The following is a 23466-nucleotide window of genomic DNA, read 5'->3' on the forward strand; positions in this document are numbered from 1 at the left end:
TACAATGTAAAAAACAACAAAGAGATTGCAAATCAAATAGACAGAAGAAAACTATCCACTTATTTAGTATTTGAATTTCAATGGTATAGATACAGGGAAGCGCACTCTAGTGTTACAGCTGTAATGGTTAACTTAGGGACATCATGCATATGGATACTAAGAATCGTTAAACCAATATGAATGCACTCCGACTCGGACCATCATTTAAACAATCAAATTCCAACCCTAAACTGATTCCTACTGACTACATTTTGAGAAGGATACACAACACTGCACATCACCGTGAAAGCGTTAAAACTACTCTACAAGTGGCAAAAGAAACAAAATACTAGTCAAGATGCAAGAAAGCTATCCTCAAAAGTGCAACCAAACTACAGTCATTTAGATTTCCACTATGTCGTGATGAAAGTCCAAAGCTTCTTCCCTATAGAGACTTCACCGGGATGTTCAATCTCTTCACCCTCATCACCCTCATCACCGTCACTGTCATCACACCCATCCTCATCTCTATTCACATCATAAGCTGAAGGCTGTTTTGGGGTTTCATTTACCTCTTCACTCAAACCTGTATCATCTACCAGCTCAGTTGCTATGTTAGCACTGCCTTCCTGATTGTCTACTGTATCATTCAACTGGAGAAAAATATAATGAATGTTAATAGCAGCTGGTTACAAAAAACATATATCACAAATATATCACGGATGAAACTACCAGTCTACTAACAGCTACACCTATGCATTTGGGGACAATAGTGATTTCGAACATAAAATCGTAGTAAATCCAGTGGAAGTAGGTGTGCCAAGGGATAAAAGAGAATATGATGTGCGCATACCACATAAAGCAACTTGAGTAATTATAAAGAACTTCTGAAACATATTCCAAGAAGTTTGAGAATGTGTGCGCAATTGTGAGAAATTGTGCATCACAGATGAGAGAGAGCACGGAGAGTACTAACAGGGCTCTCGGCTACCGTGGGATGACCAGCAGCAAAATTTCTATCTTTTCCATCATCTTCACCGTTGTCAACCAGAGGATTTGCCAGGGAAGCGTTAGAGTTCCAATTCTCTTCCTGAGATTTTGAAATTGGGTCTGACAAAGATCCATTGGCTGTTGCTGGTGCAGCACTGTGAATAAAAGAAAGCGCAAGTCAACCACCACAAATTATCTAAACAGCATTGTCTCTTGAGCATGTGAAAGTAGTGGCTCCTAGTCCTTGGATAACGTATATATTTTTAGGGGGAATGGAGGGAAAAACAATTTTCATGTAATTCTTAAGACAAGTTCCACAATGTTTTAAGGTCCTATTTACATTGCAACTCATTTTAGCTATGCAGTAGAACTAGTCTATCCAGTTCAGCAATTAAAAAGGCACTCAAACAACTTACCTTCTAGGTCGGCGGAGATTGTATCTTCTTTCAGCATGAGCCTGCACACCAGGGGCAACCTGTTGTCTCCTCTTCCTGCGACTGCTGGCTACACTATCTGACTGTCCTTCACTATTATTGCCATCGATCTCACTAGCCATTTCTTGTGACAAGTGACTACGCTTTCTAGAATTTCTTGGTGCCCCACCCAAAAGACCTGATTCTCTCTGGCTCTCCTCGTTCATATTAACTGAGGTCTCCAAACTTCCATTGGCGTGCATATTCTCACCCTCTTTAGGAACTATTTCAAGAACTGTTCTTGTATCTGTAGCTTTTGCTGATTTACTGCTTCTACCACGTCCTTTCTTCACAGGTCTGCGCTGACCAACTTTCACGCTGGCATGATGAGAGTCTTCTACAGTTCCTTGGCCAACTTCCACCTCTCTAATGCCATCACCTTGTTGAAGCATCTGATCATCAAGAACATTCATGGAAACAGCCAGATCCGTGTGATTTCCTTCGTTTGACAGTTTATTTGGTGATATGTCTGCACACTTCTCTGATGCAGAAGATCCATCAACCAGACAATGAGAAGAAGCATTTTCAATCTTTTTGCTAGGTGAAAATTTGAGAATCTTAGATGTGCACTTTCGAAGCCAGGACATGGTTCCACCAGAAACCATTGATCCTGTATTACGAGCACCAGGGGACAGCTCATCACTAGTCCTTTCCAATGATCCTCTTTGACCATCGTTTAGATATTCCTGCACGACACCTGGCAGAGGAGGGGCCTCAAAACTCTCCACTTCAGCGAGAGCTTGAAGGTCAGAAAACTCAATCACACGAATTCCTTCTCCGCATGAGCTGCAGTTTTTCTGCTGCTTGACAAAAGCAATAAACTTGTCCCTTTCCTTAATAAAAGCTAATCTCTGATCCTTCAACTTCCTGCTTAAGCCAACAAGCACATCAATATCCTTTTTCATCTCTAACTGTTGTACTTCAAGAAGCCCCTTGTTAGCAGAAATTTCCTGTTTTTCTTTCTCCAGACTGACTCTTTCTAATTTCATCTCTTCCATTTCTCTATGGGCGACTTCCTTCAAATACTCAATATTGCTGAGCTCCCTCTGCCTCTCTTCCTCAAAGAGTTTCTCCCGTACATGCAGTGCAGACTCCTTTTCCTCCTGCTTCCTCTGCATATCACTTTCAAGTTCTCTTTTTTGCCGTTCAAAGGCATGAAGCATTTGGCTTTTTTCACTTCGAGTTTGCTCTGCTAATATTGACTTCTCATGATCCATGGTAGCTTCAAATGTTTCTCTTGCCACTCTAAGGGCTTCCAACTCCCTCTGAACATAATTTTCTGTTTCCAGCTTCTCCTTGCTTATCATTTCCTCTTCAGTGCGCTTCAGTTTTTCGAAATTCTTTCTCTGTTCATTAAGTTCCTGCAAGTCTATCTTGATCTCAGATCTTTTCTCATCCAGTTCTTCCCATTCTTTTTCAAATCTTTCTTTTTCCTGCTTCAAATCCTCAGCTTCCTTCAATAGATTTTCTTGGAGGAGTCTACACTTGTCTATCTCCTGCTTCAGTTCTGATTGTAGGTGAACATGTTCCATTCTCTCAGCTTCAGTTACTTTAAGTTGTTCTGTTTCCTCACTGATCTTTACCTGTTGCTTTTGAATGTCAGCTCTTACATTCTCAAGCTCAGCCTTCAGAGCTAGAAAATTCCCCTTCTCAGAAACTATCTGCTTCCTTTCAGTTTCCAAAATTTTCTCCTCGGTTTTCAAAGACTTCTCCCTATCCTTCAATGATTTTAACTTCAACTCATGATCCTTCTCCTTCTCCTTGACTTTCTCCAGCTTCTTTTCAACGGCTTGTTCTCGTTTCTTAATCTTTTCTTCCATGTGATCAACTTCAGCTTCCTTCGTTTCCAGTTCAAGCACCTTACCTTTTAGTTCCTCATCAAGTGATGCCCGCCTTTGCCTCAGTTCCAATTCAAACTCTTCTTCCTTAGAATGCAGGATACTTCGATGTTCATCCATTAGATTTTGAATTCCCTCCTGTTTACAATTAGAAGAGCAAGCCTAAGATAAATATCATAGCTTGATAGTAACTTACATAATTTTTCTTTTTCAAGTTACTCTCTTCCTCAAAAGATTCTGAAGGTAGAATAGGCAGGGAAAACAGAAAACTGAACCACAGAAAACGTAAAGCAGAAGGAAGCTTTAAAGGGCAACTCAAAGAATTGGAATGGGTTCACAATGGAAAATTTTCAACAAAAACAAGATAATTACTGGTGAAATTTCTTGGATTAATGGGTTCGTGGGCATAAATAATTTCCAAACTAAAATGAACTCAAGAGAACAGAGGCCATCTTTCATCAATAAGGTCATTAATTTCAATCATCTGCACTAGACAAACCCAGGGGGGAAAAGGACAGGTACTCACTCTCTCTTTAAAGTTCAACTTTTCCTGTAGATCAAGCAACTCCCTCTCTTTTATCTCCAGGCTCTTTCTCACATCCTCGAGTTCCTGTATCAAGTGGAAAACTTTATGGTAAATATAACCTCAGCTAGGCAATTGAAGAACTCAAAGAAAACTTACCTTCTCCTTATGAGTAAGGTTTGCTATCCGGCTGCTCATATCATCTTCTTTCTTCCTCAAAACTGAGTTAGCGGCGTCAATTTTCCTCTGGTCATCTTCAAGGTCATTCTGCTTTTGCATCAAAAATCTATCAGTGTCATTGGCTCGCTGCTCTCTTTGGTTAAGCAATCTTCGGCCATCAGCCAACCTCTCCTCTCCAGCCTGTAATTTTCTTTCCCATTCCTGCAAGTCTTCTCTTTGTCTGGATAGATAAGTCCCAAAAGCTTCACGCCTGAGACAACAAGAGTAAACATCACTATCAAGCAAAAATTAAATGCGATCGTCATAACTCTTACCAATTCAGCCTGTGAATTTAAATGGGAACAAATTAGAGGAGAAATATGAGATAAGAAAGAATCACTGGGAGCCAATAGCATACTCTGCATTGAAAGATGACCGTTCTCTTCGAAGCGCATTTTCTTGAGCCTCAACTTCATTAAGTTTCCTCTCTACTGCAGAACTCTTTTGGATAACCTCAGCAAGCTTAGCATCCGCTACACGCAACTTTGCTTCTACCTCCAATGATTTCTCTTCAACACTAGCAGCCAATGCATTTGCCTCTGCCAATTTTGAATCAGCTGTATATTTAGTCTCTGCATACTCCGAGCGCATCTCACGCAATTCCTTCTCAAGCTGCACCCACCAACAATTACAACGTTAGTCACCAGAGAACATTACTAAAAGGAAGTCCAGAGTTTTTCATATTCAAATAGGAGAATTAAGCAAGTTCATGAGTTATCAGAAAATCAGCCACTACCATTACAAGCCATTGACGCGCATTCAATCTGGAGTGTTAAATATTTTGTTACTTACAGGGATTATCCCAACTCATAAAAAACGTCCCAGCAAGGATTAAAATGCACATGATCATTCTAGAAGTCGAAATCGAAGTTGATAAAACAGGTAAGAATTTGCGAGATAACATCCCATATAAACACCTGTTAGCTCTAAGCAAAGTGCAGGATATGTCAGCTCATAATTACAATCATTACTATTATTATTTCTGACAAGGATCCCAAAGCGTAAATTTTAATGCATGCTATAGATCATTGTTTTTTAATATCTATGCCACTAAATCACTATTACTTTGTCTTTAGAGAAAATACTAGCGACGTACTAAATAGCACATGAGATGCAATGCATGACGAGCAATATACCTCCTTGCCTAAAGGGAAAAAAAAGTCATTTCCCCTCCCAAATTTATTTTTACAATTTGGAAGTTGAGAGTCAATCTGGTACTAAGTTCTTAGGTTTTCAGGCAAACCTGATGAAATACCCCAGAGCAACAAACACAGTAAGAACCAAGTTTACGCGGCTAACTTCTTCAAAGAACAATGAATGTTAAAACCTATGGATGCTTAATGAAGAAGTAGAACCTTTTTGAGTAATAATAAAGAAGTAGAACTTGTACCTCTAGCACACATTGCTTCTCGACTCCCAGTGCCTTCCTTAAATTCTCTTCCCGTTTCTCCACTTCAGATATAGCAATTGAATGAGCTGCTTGTTCTCTTCTATAAGCATCATTTGCTTCTTCTAAGGCTTGCTTAATTTCTTCAAATTTAGAAGACCAATCCTTCTTTTCGATCAGTAGAAGGCCCATATTGTATTGGTAGGAAAAAAGCTGCAGAAGAAATGCAGCAGTATTGTAGTAAACAACTTTGTAGACGTAATTGAACATTCTCAGTAGGTATACTGTGCAGCTGATATATTAAGAAAATCTAACGTAAACATCCAAAAAAGAAGAAGCAATAAGTCTTCCTTCTACCCTACAAGTGGCTTTGGCATACTTTTGTGAGCATTTGCACTTTTTATGTTTTGTCTATCGCCCCAACCACAGCTTCTAATTTTATTCTCATTTTGGAGGTTATGCGGGCTGAGGGGAGCAGGCAAGTTAGGGTAACAATCAATAGAAAATATGCTTCCGGGTTCAGAAAATTGATCTATATTTTTTTAAACTAAACCTAAGCAAAAAGTTTCTGCACTCAGAATTTGGATTAAAGCAAACACAGTTTACATTGTCACAGCTTCTATATTGTTGTATAATTTCTATCAAACTGATTCTTTGGAATTTGTTTTGCTATCCTCTTCCCACTAAAAGTAAAATTGACCGCTTAAACAACATTCTCAAGTCTCAACCAGATGATGGCCACAAAGCATTAGATGGAACAATTGTTAGGTTGGTTTTGATCTGCATACATACATGGCAATTAATATTGTACCATTTTGTAACGTGTACAAACAAGTGAAACAATCTCTCTGTTATCAAAGTGAAGCAGCCTCTCTATCCAAGGGAAACAATTACATAGCACCAGGCATTGAAACCCAAGAAGATATACCCTCTTCATCCAGCTCTAAAGCTGCAAACTTGCTAGTTTTGTAATAATGGTGTCCCTAAACCACTCATATTCAACGAGAGACATCACTATGCAATTATGATGGATGATTATAGTCTTCCCATATGATGATCTGATGCTCTACAGTGAACCTTTCAGCTCTACTAATACTAATGTACTATCCCAGTAGCAGGACAAAAGTCGCAGAATTTCCAAATTCGCAGTTCATTAAAAAAGACTATGGAATACACGAGGGGTTAAGTTGGCTAACCTCATTTTCAAGCTTGGAGACCTCTCCAATTAGTGCTTCCTGATCCATGTTTCCATAATCTTGGCTCGTCAAACTTTTCTGAGCAGTACCCATAAAGGCAACGCCTTTGCCCTTGTCAGCCGGTTCGCTCCATGGTGACAGTGACCAGCCGGTCCAAAATTTCCTCGGCGGTGTAGACATCTAGAAGATTTCACAAAAAAGACCACCCCAGAACTCAATAATTTACAGATCGAAGATTTATAACTTATGCTACAACAAGAATGAGATAGAAAAAGAGTAGTGGCTTTAACGATTGATTATAACCGTCGAATTTGATACAGGAATTTGTAACCCTCGCCGGAGAATTCCCAATTTACAACAGGCTCCTCCGGCTCCCTCGCTTTTTCACAATTTACCTCCTAATTTTGTTTTTTCAATCTATATATGTACTGTACCAGGGCCGAAATCGATTTAGCTACCTTCGTTTACAATTTTAACCTTGGTGCTCCGGTATTATTATGGTTAATAACGGGGGCTTTCTGGAATTTAGTAGCCCTTATTGGCTCGAAAATGAGTTTTGCGTTTTGTGTAGTGACGGTATTACCCTCAAATGGCAGTTAAGAGCACTGTGAGGAGTTGGCTTAGAGGGGGTGAAGGAGTAAATAGAGAGAGATCCAGGGTTTTTTTGACAATTGAAGAAGAATTTGGCGTCTAAGGGCGAATATGCTGCTTTGGAATGCCACGGTGTCGAGGCATTATCCATTTATGGTCAAATTTTGGAAATTGTTGACGACTCAAAATCCAAATAGTTGACTCTTTTTCTTCGCTCATAGGCCTTAGCTGCATTAAAACATAATTCTTGCTTAAAATTCTCATAACTAATAGTATTAGTATATATTAACATTAGTAATAATTAGTGTCAACACTAAACCCTGCTTCAGTTATTTCAATGTTAAACTCTAAACTTATGTATCATCTTACGAGTTACGAGTGTAGATGTGTACTAAAAGTTGGTGTATCGCCAATACCTGGATAAGAGTATTGAGTATTCAATGACAAAAATATCTTTAAAGTAGTCAATTTATGTGTAACAATTAATTAATATGTTATTTTATTCCGTACATTATAACTCTACTGTCCACGTTATACCAATTCCCACACATTATCACGCATAAGACTCCATGTATAAACTTATAATCATTACTGCTAGTTCGTGAACTAAATGACCCCTTAATAACAAAAAGTAGGGGGAAAATCATTCAACAATGGTGGTAAGGGATGATTTTTTTTTTTTTTTTTTTGTATTATTTATAAAAACAATCACTACAGTTATAAGTAATGAAGTTAATTGTTGGTATAACCTCGAATATTGAAACTCAAGAAAATTACTGATATTTTGGCAGCTAACTGCCAATATTTGTGCTTACTTCATCCTTATTCAATTTTATCTGCTCAGAATATAAAAGCATATTCCTGCCAACAATTTTGTTCCTAGGAGACCGTGTCGACCATAAAATTAATTATCTTGCTTAGTAATTACGGCAGATTCTTCAATGCGTCTCCTTGGGATGATTAATTTCCTGATGATGCTAGTTTGCTTAGCCTTGAGCAAGTGAATAAGATATTACACTCTTGTAGTCTTATTCATACAGGCTCTCACGGAATACTTTGGATTCTTAACGTCGTACGAATCAAGGGAAAAATCTTTAAAAAATGAACGATCAACATTTTGTAAATGAAATCTCATTGGGGGATGAGGAAAGAAATAATGGAGGCATTGTGACAATTAGAGAAAGAAACAAGTGTTCGTTTTTGTCTATAGATTTATTAGTATCGACACACTTGTGTAATTCGCTTTATACAATTTTAGCTGAAAATCATTTGGTGTTGTGTGGCTATAATGTTACTATTATTGCAACGTCTGAAATTTTAGGGACTTTCATGACCACCTTGATCATTTGAAAAAAGATCATCTGCATCGTAGAAGAGTGACTAAAATTGCACTGGCTTACCTATAAAGTTATGAACCGCTCGTTCGAGAAATATTTTTTGTTTTTTTCATGTTTATTGAACAAAATATCACTGATTCCATACCTCGATCTCCTACTTACTTTACTTTTTTTTTTTTGATCACCTATTTACTACAGACATCGTCTTCTTGAGTCGAGGGTCTATCGGAAACAGCCTCTCTATTCCCTCGGAGTAGAGGTAAGGTCTGCGTACACACTATCCTCCCCAGACCCCACTTGTGAGATCTTACTGGATCGTTGTTGTTGCTATTAACTAGAGACTAATTTCGATAGATATTTCCTTTGTTCTTTTTGTGTGTAACCTTCCAAAGAAACGAATCTAATGTTCATCTTCTATAATGCAGCTGATTATCGTCTATCGGTCGTTGAGACTAATTTCACCAATTGTCTAGTTTTGGTATTGAAGGTCACGTCTAAATTTTCTAGCGCTCCCTGATATTGTTTCTTGCCCCTTGATTTCCTAAAACATAACCTCAACAAAGATTGAATTGGGTCAATCCGTGCGCAACAATCTTTTCTTCTCATGGAAATCCTGGCTCTCAGAAGCGTTCATATATCTATAACGAAGGTGTATAAAAATGCTATTAATGAACAAGTATAATTAGTTCCTCCTTTTCTATCAGAAAAATAAATGGAGTATTAAACATCCTGATAGACTAATAGAAAAGTTGTGCCCACATGCCATGTAAGAGCGCCTTACCACCGACATGCTTTTCGTTGACAAGAAAATTAAAAATTAAAATACACCAAAAAGAAACATGATTCTGGGCCCAGGAGGGGAGGAAGGTGTCTGGCTTCATGAACTGTTATTCATATGAAAATCTGATCACAATTTTGCAAATCTGTTTCTATCGAGAGAATACATTCCCAAAATTGCCCTGAGAGGCGGAGAAATCGCACTCTTCTTAGGGTCAGCTAAAAATAGAGAACCCAAAACCTGAGGCATATAACTCAAAAGCAAAGGTAGAGGTCTCAAATCCATGTCCCTATCAATATCTTTGAGATGCAGGCTAGCAAGGGGGGCACAAAACTGGTGCATAGGTCTCCCTTTGCTTTTCTCGAGGCAACTATGTGATTTGTAGCTCCCAGTTGTGCTCCTTTCATGTCCATAAATATTCTCTGCGATACTCTCGAACAATAACAGGAACACTTGTAGGAGGGATCTGCATACGTTGAGATGAACTCGAAGTTATACTCAATATCATGCTTGTTCAGCTAATTTACCTCAGGAAATCTCCAGGGAGGAAATGATATAAACACGAGTATTGATGACTTACCATGCCATAATCTGTGATTATCATTGATACATAGTCTGAAGGTGTTGCATCGTAACTGTAAGGGTTGAAAATAAGAAGTTCCAGAAACTTGACTGGTTAGCCAATAAAAACCGAATATCATATATCTGATATAATGATACTTACATCAGATTCAGCAGTTGTAAATTATCACTGTTAGACCAACCATCCAAGTGGTTAATTTCCATTCTCCCGGGAACCTTAGCTATAGCTTCTGGATCACCTGTACAGACACAAGGCTGAGCTAGTAAGAAACAGGGTACCATCAGATACTACTTCAGGTATAACCACCCCCTGAAGGAAGCAATCAGCATAAAAACAATTAAAACCCCTAGTGCACCGTCTGCTGGGGGTTGAGGGGTGACACATACCAAGTTCATTAGAGCAAATTGAGTCAAGTTGAACCCTTTCATGAAATTTATACGCTTCACAACATATCAAGACAGGTACCCGGAATGAATTAGCAACCATAGCAACGCTTGCAGTTCCAACCCTTGAATAAACAGTTCCATTGGACAAAACTGATGAAGCACCTAAAAGTACTCTAGTAACTTCATGCATGATATAAGAAATGGCATTTATATGAGTGTATGTACACTTAACCCCCTTCCCGACCAACCGACGAAGCAGTAATCGCCCTTCAAGCTTTGGACGTGCGTCTACTACTACGACACGGAAATCCTTGCCAAGCTCATGAGCATGTAACAAAATCATTTCAACAGCAGAGGATGATCCATATGTGAGAAGAACATCACCATCCCTTATTTTAGTTACTGCATGCTTGACTATCACCTTGTCTGCAAGTATTATCTTTTCACTAATGAAGCGATCAATATCTGTCAGAAGAATGGCTTTAGCTTCTGATTCTGACAAAGTCAAAGGCAATTTGGCAATCCTAGTTTTAAGAAACCTAATAGCATTCCCCATGCTGATTGAGAGGGGCCTGCACTCGATCAAAAATGAAACATAACAATTAACTTTTGCAGTCAAGTCTCTTATAAGAGCTTTCTCTGGGGGTGTTGAGTAGTCTTTGATGGACTCTTGAAAAGCTTGAAGCATAGCAATACAGCGGGCATTCCCACCAGATATATCTCCAGCCAAATATCTCAGCCCAACCTAATACCAAGTAGAAAATCCAAGATTTCAATGCAAGAAGTTTTAAAGTATTAACAGGATATTAGCTCCTAGTCAATCATATACCCGCGTAGCCAAAAAGAAAAGGATTTGCAGCTTTCCTTGATTCTTCAGGAGTCATGATGCCACACAGTTCTTATTACATTTCCCACATTTAACAAAGATGGTCAAAGCGGCCATAATTCACCCTGATTCCCTTCTTTTAAGGGGGTGGTGAGTTTTTTTTTTTGGGTGAGGGTGGGGGTGGGGGTGGGGGTGGGGTGGGTGGGGGGGGGGTGGAAACCTCTAAAGGTTAAATTTAAGCAACATTACAGTGGCAGTGTGGTTAAATGTCCTTCCTCAACCCCAAATAGAAAAACTAAAATAAAATGAAATGGAAAAGAAAGGTAACACAATCAGGGTATACCTTAAAAACAGCAGGATGAACTGGATCTAGTTGGAAGAATCTTGATTCAAGCTCGGGAAGTCTTGTTCCATGTTCATATTGAGGCAAATGCCTAAAAAGTTCAACCCTGTTTTTGGCTTCAGTTTGCTTTACTACTGAGCGCTTCTTCGCCTTTTCCACACGACTCTTATCATCAAATTGCATCCGTGGATGAGGAACATCTTTTTTCCTATCTTTATCTGTTGCACGATCACTGCCCTTTTTTTCAGTAGTTGCAACAGGAGGGCTTTCTTTCTTTTGTGAAGTGCCCTTGGCAATCTTTACTGGGTTTAAATTTGATGATTTAAGATCTCCAGAAGCAGCAGTGGCGGTCTTAGTTCCGTCAGCTGGCATATAATCATCAGGACAACCCAACATAAGTTTTACGATTCTGTAGAAAGGATACAAGACATAATCTGAATCAAAGAACAAAGCAAAAGCATTTTCCCTGCAGTAATATTTTTTATGCACAACACATTCCAAATAAAGAATGCCTTTTGAATAAGAATCAAGTCCAAATAAGATAAGAAATTCTGTAAAATTAATCCTAACAAGCAATGATGTGTGGCAGAGCAAAGGACATAGAAATGCCAAAAGAGAGTTTGGATGTCATAGAACATCTGAATTGTGGAGAGCAGCGCATAGAAATGCCATACTGCAACAAACTGGTATGGGTACGATCTCCCTCAACCACTAAAATGAAGTCAAAGATTCTCTACTTACATGGAAAGAAAATACCGAAGACCCACATGTATACTAGATTTTTCCTTTTCTTTAATGCCTTTAGCCCTACTAAATAGATATTGTCTTCACATTCATTTTAAGGTATACATATCTGGCATTCCAAGCGTCCAGCAACAAACGATACCTAAACAAGCCAGCTTGCTGGCACTAAACTGCAAGTTAAGAATGGACAATATCTACGCAACAGGACGACATTTAGTTGTTACAGCCATTTTAACTCCCCCCCCCCCCCAAAAAAAAAAACAAACAACAACACCAGTATAATCTCCCAAGTGGGGTCTGGGGAGGGTACTGTGTACACAGACCTTACCCTACCACTAACCTTCTACCCTAATCCTTGACCTCCATACCCTCCTATCACAGGTCATGTCCTCGGTAAGTTGGAGATGAGCTATGTCTTGCCTAATCACCCTTCCCCAATACTTATTCGGCCTACCTCTACCTCTCCTCAAACCCACCATGCCCGAACCATCTTAGCCCAACTTTCCACATCTTGTCCACCACAAATAACATTTCTACCTTGGCCTAAATATCTTCATTCCTGGCTATGTCTCTTTGGTATGCCCACACATCCATCTTAGCATTCTCATTCGCTACTTTCATCTTCTGGACATGGAAATTTTTAACTGGCCAACACTACGGCCCATATAGCAAGTTGGTCTAACCACCACTCTGTAGAATTTACTTTTAACCCCCATAAACAAACATAAGGAAGAAATCAAGATTTGCAGGGCTTTGTCTATAATCTGCAAGACTTATAGATGTGCTTTAAATATTTCTCAGCCAAATGCCACCAAATGAGCAGAGCTCTTGATTTTCCAAAAACATCAGATGTTCCAAAAGTATAACTCATATTAAATACGATTGAAAGAAAAAAAATTGATTAACAAAAGGATGATCAAATGCATCCTCTCTAAGGATATAAGCAGCAATATTTCTTTAAACCAATTAGCTCTAATTTTAACATGTGCTAGCATGTAAAAAAAACAATATATTAACAAAGGACTATGATCCCCTAGCTCAAACAATGAGCCTCCACACGAAATATAACCATTCCTTATTCAGTTCTAAGACAAATAACGACACCATAATCCACCTTTCTTTTGATTAGATAATAGTATCATAACTTGTACTAATAGCTAATTTCGTTAGGAAAAAAAAACATATAGAAAAAAGATGCCATGAAACCTAATCACGAAATAAAAAATAAACCTTTAGCAGCAGCTTTTGCAGCTCTTTGAGCTTCCTGAAGAGCACGCCTCTCGGCCTTGGTTGTTTTCTCTTTCAATGGTTTTGAACTAGCAGTTCGTTCTTTCTGCACTTCCCCATCCTTATCTAAATACAAAATACAGATAATTTTATCAATATGAAAAGGGTACTAATATCGACAAAAAGGTACTAATATTGACATAGAAAAGGGAAGAGAGAGAAACACCTGTTACTCCTAAAGGCACGTTAGCCTTGGAGACAGTAGTCAATCTAGAGACCGTAAAGCTGTTCTGCTTGGCGGCAGGCATTTCAAATCCTGCGGAGGGAAGAGAAGTAGCAAATTTTCCAGAACTACCCCGGCGATGCCAGCCAGGAGAGGATGAATCATCAGCCGGGAAGTCAGTGGTAGTAGGAGAAGAGAATTCAGAGGGATTGTAGCTGCCGACGGGGATAGAATCACGGCGCAGCGGGGATAACGGTGCCTGAGGGGGACGGGGTAGGGATAAGTCGGCGGAGAGATGACGTGGAGGAGGGATCATAACGGGGGAAAGAGAGTTACCAGAAGGGGATAGATCGGAAACTGGAGGAGAAGAAGAAAATTGGATGTTAGGACCCGATTGGGAACGGTCGGGTGGAGCGAAGAACCCGACTTGACGAACCTTAGGGTCGCTTACGGTTCGAGGAACTCGGCGAGAGTCCATGGGAGGGAGAAATCTAGGGTTTTAGTTGAGGGGATAGAATCAGAGATGGGATTTCAGGTGGGCAGGGTTTGTGAGCTGCGTTAGTTTTACAGTGCTGCTTCAGCTGGGAGTGTTAAAAAAACGGCTATAGTTTTACGACTCGTAACTTTTTCCTTTTTTATTTTTAATGGTGGATGCTGTGTAGACAATATCTACTCACACGTCCCTCTTTCTAGTTTCTAGCCCCGTTGTACTTGTATAGTTGTACTTCTCGCCATTATCATGACTTGCTGTAAAACTATTGGGAGTACTTCAATGTCATGTTATAATCTTCTTAGGCTTCATATTGCTTGTTCGTGTAATAAGGAAATTATATTTACTTGTTATAAGGATAATAATTACGTGTTGCTGAACAAAGTATGACAACCCAAACGTGTTATTTTGTCAGTGGTTTGATTCGAAAAACCTTGCTTCTATATGCATTAACTGATTATGGTTTAATAGCTATAAAACCTATTATTTCTAAAAATAGGACCTCTAAATTTTGGGATCAAAGGCACAAGCCTTACCTATGATAACATTAGTGTCGGCCATGTTTAGTAGCAACACGTATATTAAAATATGTGTTGATGGGTATATTAAAATGTGTTAGATGGATTGATATAAACATTAGATGCATCTAAGTATTTACCTTCTGACATGATGTCATGGTTTAGAGGGATTGACATACTTCTTCTCATATAGGTTGTGATTCTCAGGCATTTATATATTGAAGAACCGATTGATTATAACAATGCAGAATTTACCTTCCACATTCACACATTGTACTCTGGTATGAATGTTGCGAATGGAGTAGAACCTAAACTACAACTTAGACCAATTGTACCTTAGCCCCCGAAAATTTCCATCACCACTGTAATAGAATCAAGTTGATGCACATCCAAGATTGAGGAAGAGCTAATGAGGACGGGCAAGGAGTAGGCTTGACAATTTTGTAAGATGAGAAATTTCTGATAAAAGGAATATACACGATACATTAGGCAAACCTCACATCAAAAAAGAGAAAGTAAAGTGATAGATAAAACAAAACACAAGCTCATATAATACGTGCACTTTTGAATTAGATGTGAAATAACAATCTATGGCCAAACATGTGTTTGCCAAACCAAACCTGAGTTTATTTTGGCAAAATCTATGGCCAAACGGATCCTTAAGGTCCGAAGGCAGAACAGATCTATTCTACCCTGATCCCTAAACTGTTTAATACTATTAGATTACAGGGAGAAGATTGGATCAATCCTCATTTTTCCTATCACAAAGGAAAGAGAAGCTAGTACCGGTTGCCCCGTTAGTAGAAGACAAGGAAATGAGAATTCATGTGTGCGAATGTGAAATTGTTCGCATTGAAACAGATAACGAGAAGGAAATAAAGCAAGAAGAAAGAAGAATAACGATAGGGAAAGAAAAAAAGAATCAGCAATTGTTTGTTCCCAAAATCCAACTATATTAAAATACCCAATGACACAATGTTTTAAGGAAGATGAGAAGTACACAGCAGCAGCATTATCAATTACAGATTCTCAATTAATTGCGAATGATTCAAATGAAGCTGGGACACACAGGTCCCCTAGAAAGCCCAAGGCGCACTTCCATGCCATGATGCGTGTCAACTGGACGAAAACTTTCAGAATCCTTGGGATCTGTAAGAAGCATCAAGAAACACGTATTAAGTTAATATCTCAAGTATATCTATTCATACAGACTTTTACTTAAACAAACTCAAAGTCGAGACCAACTGATGGTATCCAACAGCAGTCTTCCCTCACCAACATCTCGAAGTATCTCCATGAATTCCACACAAAGCTAAATAGAAGCAGAACCTTACTACCAGTACTCAATTAACATAAGGAAAATAACAACCCAAAACTAAAGCTAAGGCCTTAGATGGCTATCTTATGCACTGACGAACTTAGTTAAACCAATGGAAATTTTCTCCTGTACGTTTAGCATCAACAAGTTCCAGCAAGTGGGATGAAATATTTGACACAAGTTCACACATTATGTACAATGAAATCAACTTTCATCCAATCTGAAACACGTAATATGACTTAAGCAGCAGATCAGGGTCTAATCAGGCTGAGCAGATTGTCTAGTTTCTACTTCACCAAAAATTCGGATGGAAAAGTACCAGAGAAGCAAGTCTTACCTTGGATTAATTCCAAGAATAATGACAAAAAATTTCTACATATGTTCCAAAGACAATTACAAAGAGAATTACTACTCCATCTATTCAATTTTACATGACTCTCTTTCCTTTTTGGTCCGATTTGAAAAGATTGACACCTTTCTTACTCCTTAACACTCTAATGTTTCTCCTAATGACATACTCTTATGGAAATGATACTGCATGTTAAAGACCACATTATTTGAAGGTAATTTCAGAATGTTATATGTATTTACTCACGTGCCAAAGGTTTTTCTTTACTAAAATATATTCAAACACTGTCATATAAAATGAAGCAAAGGGAGTATATCCATCATCTAATGCCGGTTTCTTAAACTTGCCCAAATAAGCTGAAACATTTTTACTAGACCTTAGAGTTGTATCAATAAGCAATTTTGCTCCAGTGTCTTATGAGTTTGATTTTTTAACGACTCCAGTATTATAGGTCAACGGCAACCAGATGAATGGCAGATCAACTAAAGACATCTCCCAATGAAAAGAACAGTCAACAAGCAGTGATTTTACTTTTTTATTTAATAAAAAGCAGCAAAACCATAACCAGAAAGCGTAGCATTAAATTTTGATACCATTCAGGTAGTCCTCAAAAGCAAAGTCTTCCAAACCTCCTGTTAGGGCTTCTAACCCCACCATTGAAGATGGTATTGCGCCCGGTGGCCTCTGAAATCTGCAAATTTTAGAAGGGAAAAGAGATTCAGAATAAAGAAAGACCTAAAACTCCTGCTGTCAAACAGATTCCCTCTGCATGAGTATAAATGTTCTGAAACCCAGAAAGAGAGTAAGTTTGAACAGTTGGAACAAAAAATATAGGAATTTTACATAGAAAAACCTGCTGGTGAGCTTTCTTTATCTAATCTAAAAGAAATCTTATTCTCAGAATGGTACTTGCAAGATGAAATTGAAGGCCTTTGTCAAAGCCTTCGAAATGATGTAAGTTTTCAATTGCAATTCTAACAGCGGATGTTCCCACATTTAGCCCTTGATTTAACCATCTTCTTGTCAACATTCCCATTAATCAAAACTAATGGGATTTGTTTTGGTTGAACTACTTACCCTCTTCCAGTTTGGCTACTAATCGACATACCCTTTAATTTGAGAATACGAACCTCCCTCTCATACTGTGTGAATGCTGAATACAATTTGACCAAATTCTCGCATTCTCAATCAAGATCAATCCTATATCTTTTTGAAAGTTGTGAAAGGTCTTAAGATTGACAAGGACGCTGGACATGATTGTGTGAAGGAGAGGATTGCAGGCCAGGGGCGCAAAGTGGGGATACTAGAGTAACCGCCGCGGGGGGCGGGGGAGGGGGGGGGTGCTTGATAATAGTTAAGTACGATACTTGACATTTTAATTTTACCCACATAAAAGTGATAAAACTTTAGTGCATATTCACAATAATGGATGCACTACACCTCTACAAAATGTGGAGAAAATAAACAAGGCATGCCTCTTATATTCATCTTGGGGAGGGCTTGAAGCTGATATAAGCATCAAGAACATAAGGAATATGATATCAGCTAGAAGTATGAATGGAAAACTAACGCTTGTAGGAGCACACCCAGCTCAGTCTCACTCAACTCAGACAGCCTTCCCTACCTATACAAAGGGAGAGGGCTCCTAACTAAGTATAACTTAAATCAAATTAACAAGGGGTTTCAGTCTAGTTGGACGAAGACCTGAAATCTAAAGAAGAAAAGGAAAAATGAGTCACAAGCCATGAGCATGAAAAGCCCATTAAATTTACCCAATTGTGATTGAGGCATAGTAGTTGTTGATTAAACAAAAAGTCGAGAACTTTATTAGAAAATCAATCAATCAACTACACCCATATCCGTAATAAATTAGCCTCTATTCAAGTCCATTTCGACTTCTATAATATTAAAACTGAAAACAAGAATAAAACCCTAGCGAGCACAAAAGAAAGGTGCTTCTGCAACTCAAAACCCTACATTTTCCAGAGGATTTACACCAAAACAATAAATCAATACTACAGCTAGAGTCTAATAATCCATTAAAAAATTTAACAAGTAAGAAACACCAACCTGGAAAGAATTTGGCGATCGAGCTCTAACTTCATAGGTAAAGCCGACCCGTAAGTGTTAGCAAGTACCTTCCTCTTCATCTCCTCCTGCCTAACCTTCGTCTGCTCCCAAAAAAGGAAATTAAATAATCAGACTATCAAACAGAGGAAACATATGTAAAGGCAAAAGAATCGAATAGTGTGGAGAAGGAATAATACAGAGTGATAGGCAGACTCAAGAGGATGAGATCCGGCGATGTCGCTCTTAACACCCTGAAGACCGAATCGGAAAGCATCGTTTCTCACTCCCCCGATTTCGTGTGCTATTGTCTTTGAAGCTTCCATTGCTCTCTTCTTCTTTTTCTTCTTCTGGCTCTGTAAAAGTATTTCAAAGGAAACAAATCTTTCTGAACAAGAAAAGAAGGGGCAGAACTGGGTTTATGAATTTTGTAGCCGGGCCTCTTCTTGTTATGGACCTATGGTGTAGATGGGGCCTCACATGAACTCCAAAGTGTAAATGGGCCCCTGGATTTTGGGACTTTTAAGGGGATTTCCATTTATACTCTTTTTGGGTCACGTTTTAATTTATAATCGCTTTGTAAAAAAAATTACAAGCGTACCCACTTTTCGCGTAAATTTTAGGTATATGGTCCTAAGTAGCAAAGGCAATCACACAAATTTAGCATTTTAGTAGACGAGCCTGAAGTTGTTTGTAATTGTTGAACTTAAGCATTCTACTAGCTGAAGTTTTGTTTTCTATTTGCTCAACTTCATCATGTTTTAGCTGAAGTTTTGTCCTGGATTCAATAGTTTTGTCGTAAAGCTTTTTCAAAAACTTAAGCAGAAGATGTTGAAGTTATTTAGTTCATTTGCAAAAACTTCAGTACTAAATAAGCTGAAGTTTTGTCCTGGATTCATTAGTTTTGTCATAAAGCTTTTTCAAAAACCTCAGCAGAAGATGCTAAAGTTATTTAGTTCAATTGTAAAAACTTCAACACTAAAATAAGCTGAAGTGTACTAGTTGAAGTTTTGTTCTCTATTTGCTGAACTTCAGCATGTTTTAGCTTAAGTTTTTCGCGTATACTTAGTGTTGGATGAAGTTTTTGTTTGTAATTGTTGAACTTAAGCATTCTACTAGCTAAAGTTTTGTTCTCTATTTGCTGAACTTCAGCATGTTTTAGCTGAAGTTTTGTTATATATTTGCTGAACTTCAGCTGATTATGGACTATATTTAAAGTCACAAACTCGTTATAGGTTTACTGCCTCAAAGAAGCTTTCCTTAAACCTGATGTGATCTTATCAAGTTTGTAGCAGTAGCTTGAAAATTTTCATAAATTGCACCATTTATGTTCATCAAGTAACACTGCAGTTTACATTACTATGTAAACTCAGGCCAACAATATTCGAGTCATGGGATGGGATCCATTGGTTTTAGGCACATTGTGCTGAAAATTGCAATCTCGATATTAAAATCAGGAGATCCAATGCTATTCCATTCGTATACAGTAGACGATGAAGATCTCTTCCTTCACATATCTGTTTTGCCCTCATCGTACAGAAAGAAAAGCAAGATTTCCTTTTTTCTTTTATGTGTATGTTCGTTATACATAATTCCACGTTACAGTTTTCCAATGAAAAGAAAGGAGGAAGAAAGGAGCGCACAGGTAGCAGGAAGAAGGAGGGGCCTGAAGTTGTAAAAATTAGGGCATAGGTTAAATAATTTTAAAAATATAAGTATAGGTTAAATGGAGGCGACCAAATCGGGCGCCCTGTGCAATTTTTACGACTTTTAAGGCCTTATTTCAATAATGTTAGGGAGTTTTACCTACCTATACTATATGAGAAACTTATCTACCCTCTCTAATTAAGTTTTAACTTAATTATATGGTCATATACAATTTACCAACTATATACAAATCAATCTATCTATCTATATCTATATCTATACTATATTAAAAGCACGAAGGCCCTTAGCGAAATGTCGTTTGCCTTTTTTACCCTTTAAAAAATATTATATATTGGATAAAATATTAAAATAAGTTATCTGCCTAAAATTTAGGACTTCAAAACTAACCATATTTTGTATATTAAATACTTCCTTGTTTAAAATAGGCATGAATTCTAATTTATAGGACTTACTTTTATCACGTTTGTTTTCCATTTCTTTTATTAATAAGAGATAATGTGCTTATTATATTTCAATTCTAGATTATTTAATAAAATACCTATAATAAAAGACTAAAATTTAAAACTAACGCTTTTTTCCATTTTAAACTTGATCTTTATAAGCAAAAAAGAAAATCTGAAGTCCCTCCAAATTAATGTTAATTATTATATAAAAAATAATTCATTTAATAAGTCATTTAATTATTTTTATAATTTTTAGAAGTTTAAAATTAATAAAACTTTTATTTATTAATTTTTTTTATTATGTGGACTAAAATTTCTAATACTTAGAACTTTAAAATATTAAAATTTTACTTTATATAGATCATTCACTTAAATTATGCGGGATGCCTTATTCACCGGACTACCCTTTTTTTTAATTCTAATTCTAAGTCATTTTCTGGAGTTAATATGTCATGGAAAAGTCTTCTTTCAATTATAAATTCTCTCACAAGCTTGCTTTAGTATCCTTTTAAATATATTTTTTTTATTGCTATTTAATTTAATTTTGTGATCATATGAAAGTTGTAGATTATTAGTTGCCTGATTATATATTTTAAGTTATCCTTCAGCACTATTTAATTTTTTAAGGACTTGTTCTTGCTAACCGAAAAGGAAGCATGATAGCTTGTAAAATTAAAATTATAAGGTTTTTAAGGACTTGTTCTTGCTGAAACTGAAAAAGGAAGCATGATAACTTGTGAAATTAAAGTTATAATATTATTAAACTGAAATAAATTTTAAGTTGAATTATTGACTTATGATTGAGGATTTTTATGAGAGCTTCTTTATTTATTGAGTTATTATGTACATTTAACATATATAATTATATTTAGGAACTTAATACTTTTACTTTATTATTTAAACACGAATTTTAAATAAATTAGCACTCATTGAGATAGAATACACGCGCATCGCACGTACCTTGAGACTAGTTATTTATATTAAAAGTGGGAAGCTCATAACTTAAAAGTCAAATTATAAAAATACCCCTCTTATCTATATTATATTAAACATTCTACATTATATTAGCAGTAATCGAAAATTAGTGTAGGAAAACCAACAATAAAATGTAGATGAACGAACAATATTGAAGAAGGAACCTTTCTTCGAACGTTAAAATAATGACCTTTTAAGAAGGTAACGTTTCAAAAAGGCTACGGTTCATTTTTTTTCTCTAAGGACGTGGTGGTTCTTATGATAAGAGAAGGGAAAAATAGTAGAATTTTTAATATATTTATATTTGTTAGTAGAATGTTTAAGTTAAATACCCTAATATATTAAAAATAACATTTAAATAAAAGGAAAAAACTGATATGATTTAAGTGACTTTTCTAAAAATTGTGTTTATTCTCATTAACAACTAAGGTTTTTTAATTAATCTTAATCGGTGGCTTTGAAAAATCTTAATCAACCGTTGTCTTGAAGGAAAAAAGAAACTTTGCCTATTTAATGTGTGTCTCTTGCTGTCAATGTGTAAAATGAAACAAAACTATTATTAGTATCCAAAAACATCTTTCTGTCAACTTTGCCGACTCACCATGCTTCTTAAATTATTTGGCCGAGTTTTTTCATTCATCTCTTTCTATTGGGTCGACCTTTATTACAGAAGAAATTAAAGTGCGAGTAGACATTGTATTCAACCATTCTTGCGTATTTCTTGTTGGACTCTAAGACATTGGGCTTTAAAGTAGAAGAAGTGTGAATTGGAAATGGAGGGAAATAAAATGGAGGGAAAATAAAAATTTGAAGAAGTGAACTTTTGTCTTGCACTTTGTCCCTCATTGGTGAGGGACAATCACATTTGTGTGCTTATATATAGATTCACTTCTTAAAGCTCTTAAAAGGAGTTGAAGAGAATGAACCCTCGCGCTGTCGTCGTCGCTTCGGCTTCGGCTTCGGCAAATGATCGATAAGATTATTTTTTGGACAAAATTTATTTAATTATTTAATAATTAATTAAATGCCAAATCACTGCTGAAACTACGCCAAAACCCTGCTGAAAGTTCAGAGGGCCTCGCTGGCCGCGGTTCTGCCGCGACCGCGGTAGAATCGCGGCAGTCAGTTTCATAGAGCCTCTCTGGCCGCGTATTTTCTGAAAAGGCACCTTTCCAGACACCTCTTCTGATATTTGCCTATAAATTCTGAGGCAGGGCTGCATCTTCTAGAGATGAAAAATACTCCAGAACTTCTTTCTTTCTGAATATACTGCATCCTAATTCGCAGTCCCTCTCTCTCAAATTCGTAAGTGTGATTTTGCTCCGTTCTTTGAGTTCGTTGGTATCCTGCAGTTTGTATTGCCACTGTTGCAGGAAGGTTTATTCCGTTTTATCCTGAGAGGATTTAATCCATTACCTTGGCAACGTGTGAGGGGGTTAAAATTCCTTAAGGACGCACAAGAAAAATTGTGGACTCGGAATATTTCTGATTCTTTACTATTTTATACATTTCTTTATTCTTCTAACAGTTTTCTGATTTTTATTTTAACACAGTTACGCTCACAAGCTTAAGGAATTTTATAATATTACTAACGTTTCTGTGTTGATTATTAAACTGTTTTCTATATACTTTGTTGGAGACTAAAGCCTTGTTGCTTTCTACTCCTATAATAGTTTCTGTCCGGTTTAAAGTTCATAAAAACTTTGCCGGAATAATAAACGTACGGATTTGAAGTATATAAAAACTTCACCATTGTTACGTGTTCTATGTTTGGTTTGGTATTCAGTTTGAAGATATCAAAACTTCACTGATTTAACAAGTTCTGTATTGTTTTCAACTTTACAGAAATATGACGAATGAAAACCAAACTAATGGAAGTGTTGCAGGAACGGATGCTACTGTTACGAGTGTTGCTGCCTCGTCAAGCCGTTCTACTCCTGCTCATGTTATGGCACCGGCAGAAAAACCAGAAAAGTTTTCCGGTATTGACTTCAA

The 23466-nt window shown here is 37.2% G+C and overlaps 3 protein-coding genes across 4 annotated transcripts; all 3 read right to left on the minus strand.

Annotated features, from left to right (window-relative positions):
• Window positions 1-37: 37 nt before the first annotated feature.
• Window positions 38-7067, minus strand: LOC104222096 (nuclear matrix constituent protein 1-like). Its single transcript, XM_009773275.2, has 8 exons — window positions 6606-7067; window positions 5413-5622; window positions 4381-4634; window positions 3963-4233; window positions 3807-3890; window positions 1386-3418; window positions 956-1124; window positions 38-632 (listed from the first exon to the last, which is right to left on the minus strand). Exons 1-8 carry the CDS (start codon window positions 6783-6785, stop codon window positions 393-395), a joined length of 3441 nt encoding a protein of 1146 aa, XP_009771577.1. The 5' UTR covers window positions 6786-7067; the 3' UTR covers window positions 38-392.
• A 2323-nt stretch (window positions 7068-9390) lies between these two features.
• LOC104222097 (uncharacterized) lies at window positions 9391-14214 on the minus strand. 2 transcript variants are annotated; one of them, XM_009773276.2, is made up of 7 exons: window positions 13647-14214; window positions 13424-13546; window positions 11450-11814; window positions 10281-11025; window positions 10036-10132; window positions 9892-9946; window positions 9391-9777 (listed from the first exon to the last, which is right to left on the minus strand). In XM_009773276.2, the coding sequence occupies exons 1-7, from the start codon at window positions 14119-14121 to the stop codon at window positions 9715-9717; spliced, it is 1923 nt and encodes a 640-aa protein (XP_009771578.1). In that variant the 5' UTR covers window positions 14122-14214; the 3' UTR covers window positions 9391-9714. The 2 variants fall into 2 exon arrangements, with proteins under 2 accessions (XP_009771578.1, XP_009771579.1); XM_009773277.2 differs by lacking the exon at window positions 13647-14214 and having other exon boundaries at window positions 11450-11858.
• A 1369-nt stretch (window positions 14215-15583) lies between these two features.
• On the minus strand, window positions 15584-18802 carry LOC104222098 (cyclin-B1-2-like). Its single transcript, XM_009773278.2, has 4 exons — window positions 18586-18802; window positions 18389-18489; window positions 16912-17009; window positions 15584-15800 (listed from the first exon to the last, which is right to left on the minus strand). The coding sequence occupies exons 1-4, from the start codon at window positions 18709-18711 to the stop codon at window positions 15700-15702; spliced, it is 426 nt and encodes a 141-aa protein (XP_009771580.1). The 5' UTR covers window positions 18712-18802; the 3' UTR covers window positions 15584-15699.
• Window positions 18803-23466: the final 4664 nt, after the last annotated feature.

Source organism: Nicotiana sylvestris, chromosome 2 (assembly GCF_000393655.2).
Source record: "Nicotiana sylvestris chromosome 2, ASM39365v2, whole genome shotgun sequence".
Classification (NCBI taxonomy): domain Eukaryota; kingdom Viridiplantae; phylum Streptophyta; class Magnoliopsida; order Solanales; family Solanaceae; genus Nicotiana; species Nicotiana sylvestris.

Excerpts from the sequence above, each read along its gene's own strand:
- LOC104222098 (XM_009773278.2), bottom strand. The coding sequence starts at position 18,711 with ATGGAAGCTTCAAAGACAATAGCACACGAAATCGGGGGAGTGAGAAAC. Across the intron at positions 17,010-18,388 it reads GATCGCCAAATTCTTTCCAG|ATTTCAGAGGCCACCGGGCG; the intron begins GTTGGTGTTTCT and ends TAAAATTTGCAG. Across the intron at positions 15,801-16,911 it reads TTTTGAGGACTACCTGAATG|ATCCCAAGGATTCTGAAAGT; the intron begins GTATCAAAATTT and ends TGCTTCTTACAG.
- LOC104222096 (XM_009773275.2), bottom strand. The coding sequence starts at position 6,785 with ATGTCTACACCGCCGAGGAAATTTTGGACCGGCTGGTCACTGTCACCA. Across the intron at positions 3,419-3,806 it reads AGTTGAACTTTAAAGAGAGA|GAGGGAATTCAAAATCTAAT; the intron begins GTGAGTACCTGT and ends AATTGTAAACAG. Across the intron at positions 1,125-1,385 it reads AATCTCCGCCGACCTAGAAG|TGCTGCACCAGCAACAGCCA; the intron begins GTAAGTTGTTTG and ends TTTTATTCACAG.
- LOC104222097 (XM_009773276.2), bottom strand. The coding sequence starts at position 14,121 with ATGGACTCTCGCCGAGTTCCTCGAACCGTAAGCGACCCTAAGGTTCGT. Across the intron at positions 13,547-13,646 it reads CGTGCCTTTAGGAGTAACAG|ATAAGGATGGGGAAGTGCAG; the intron begins GTGTTTCTCTCT and ends TTTTGTATTTAG. Across the intron at positions 11,026-11,449 it reads TTCATCCTGCTGTTTTTAAG|GTTGGGCTGAGATATTTGGC; the intron begins GTATACCCTGAT and ends ACTTGGTATTAG.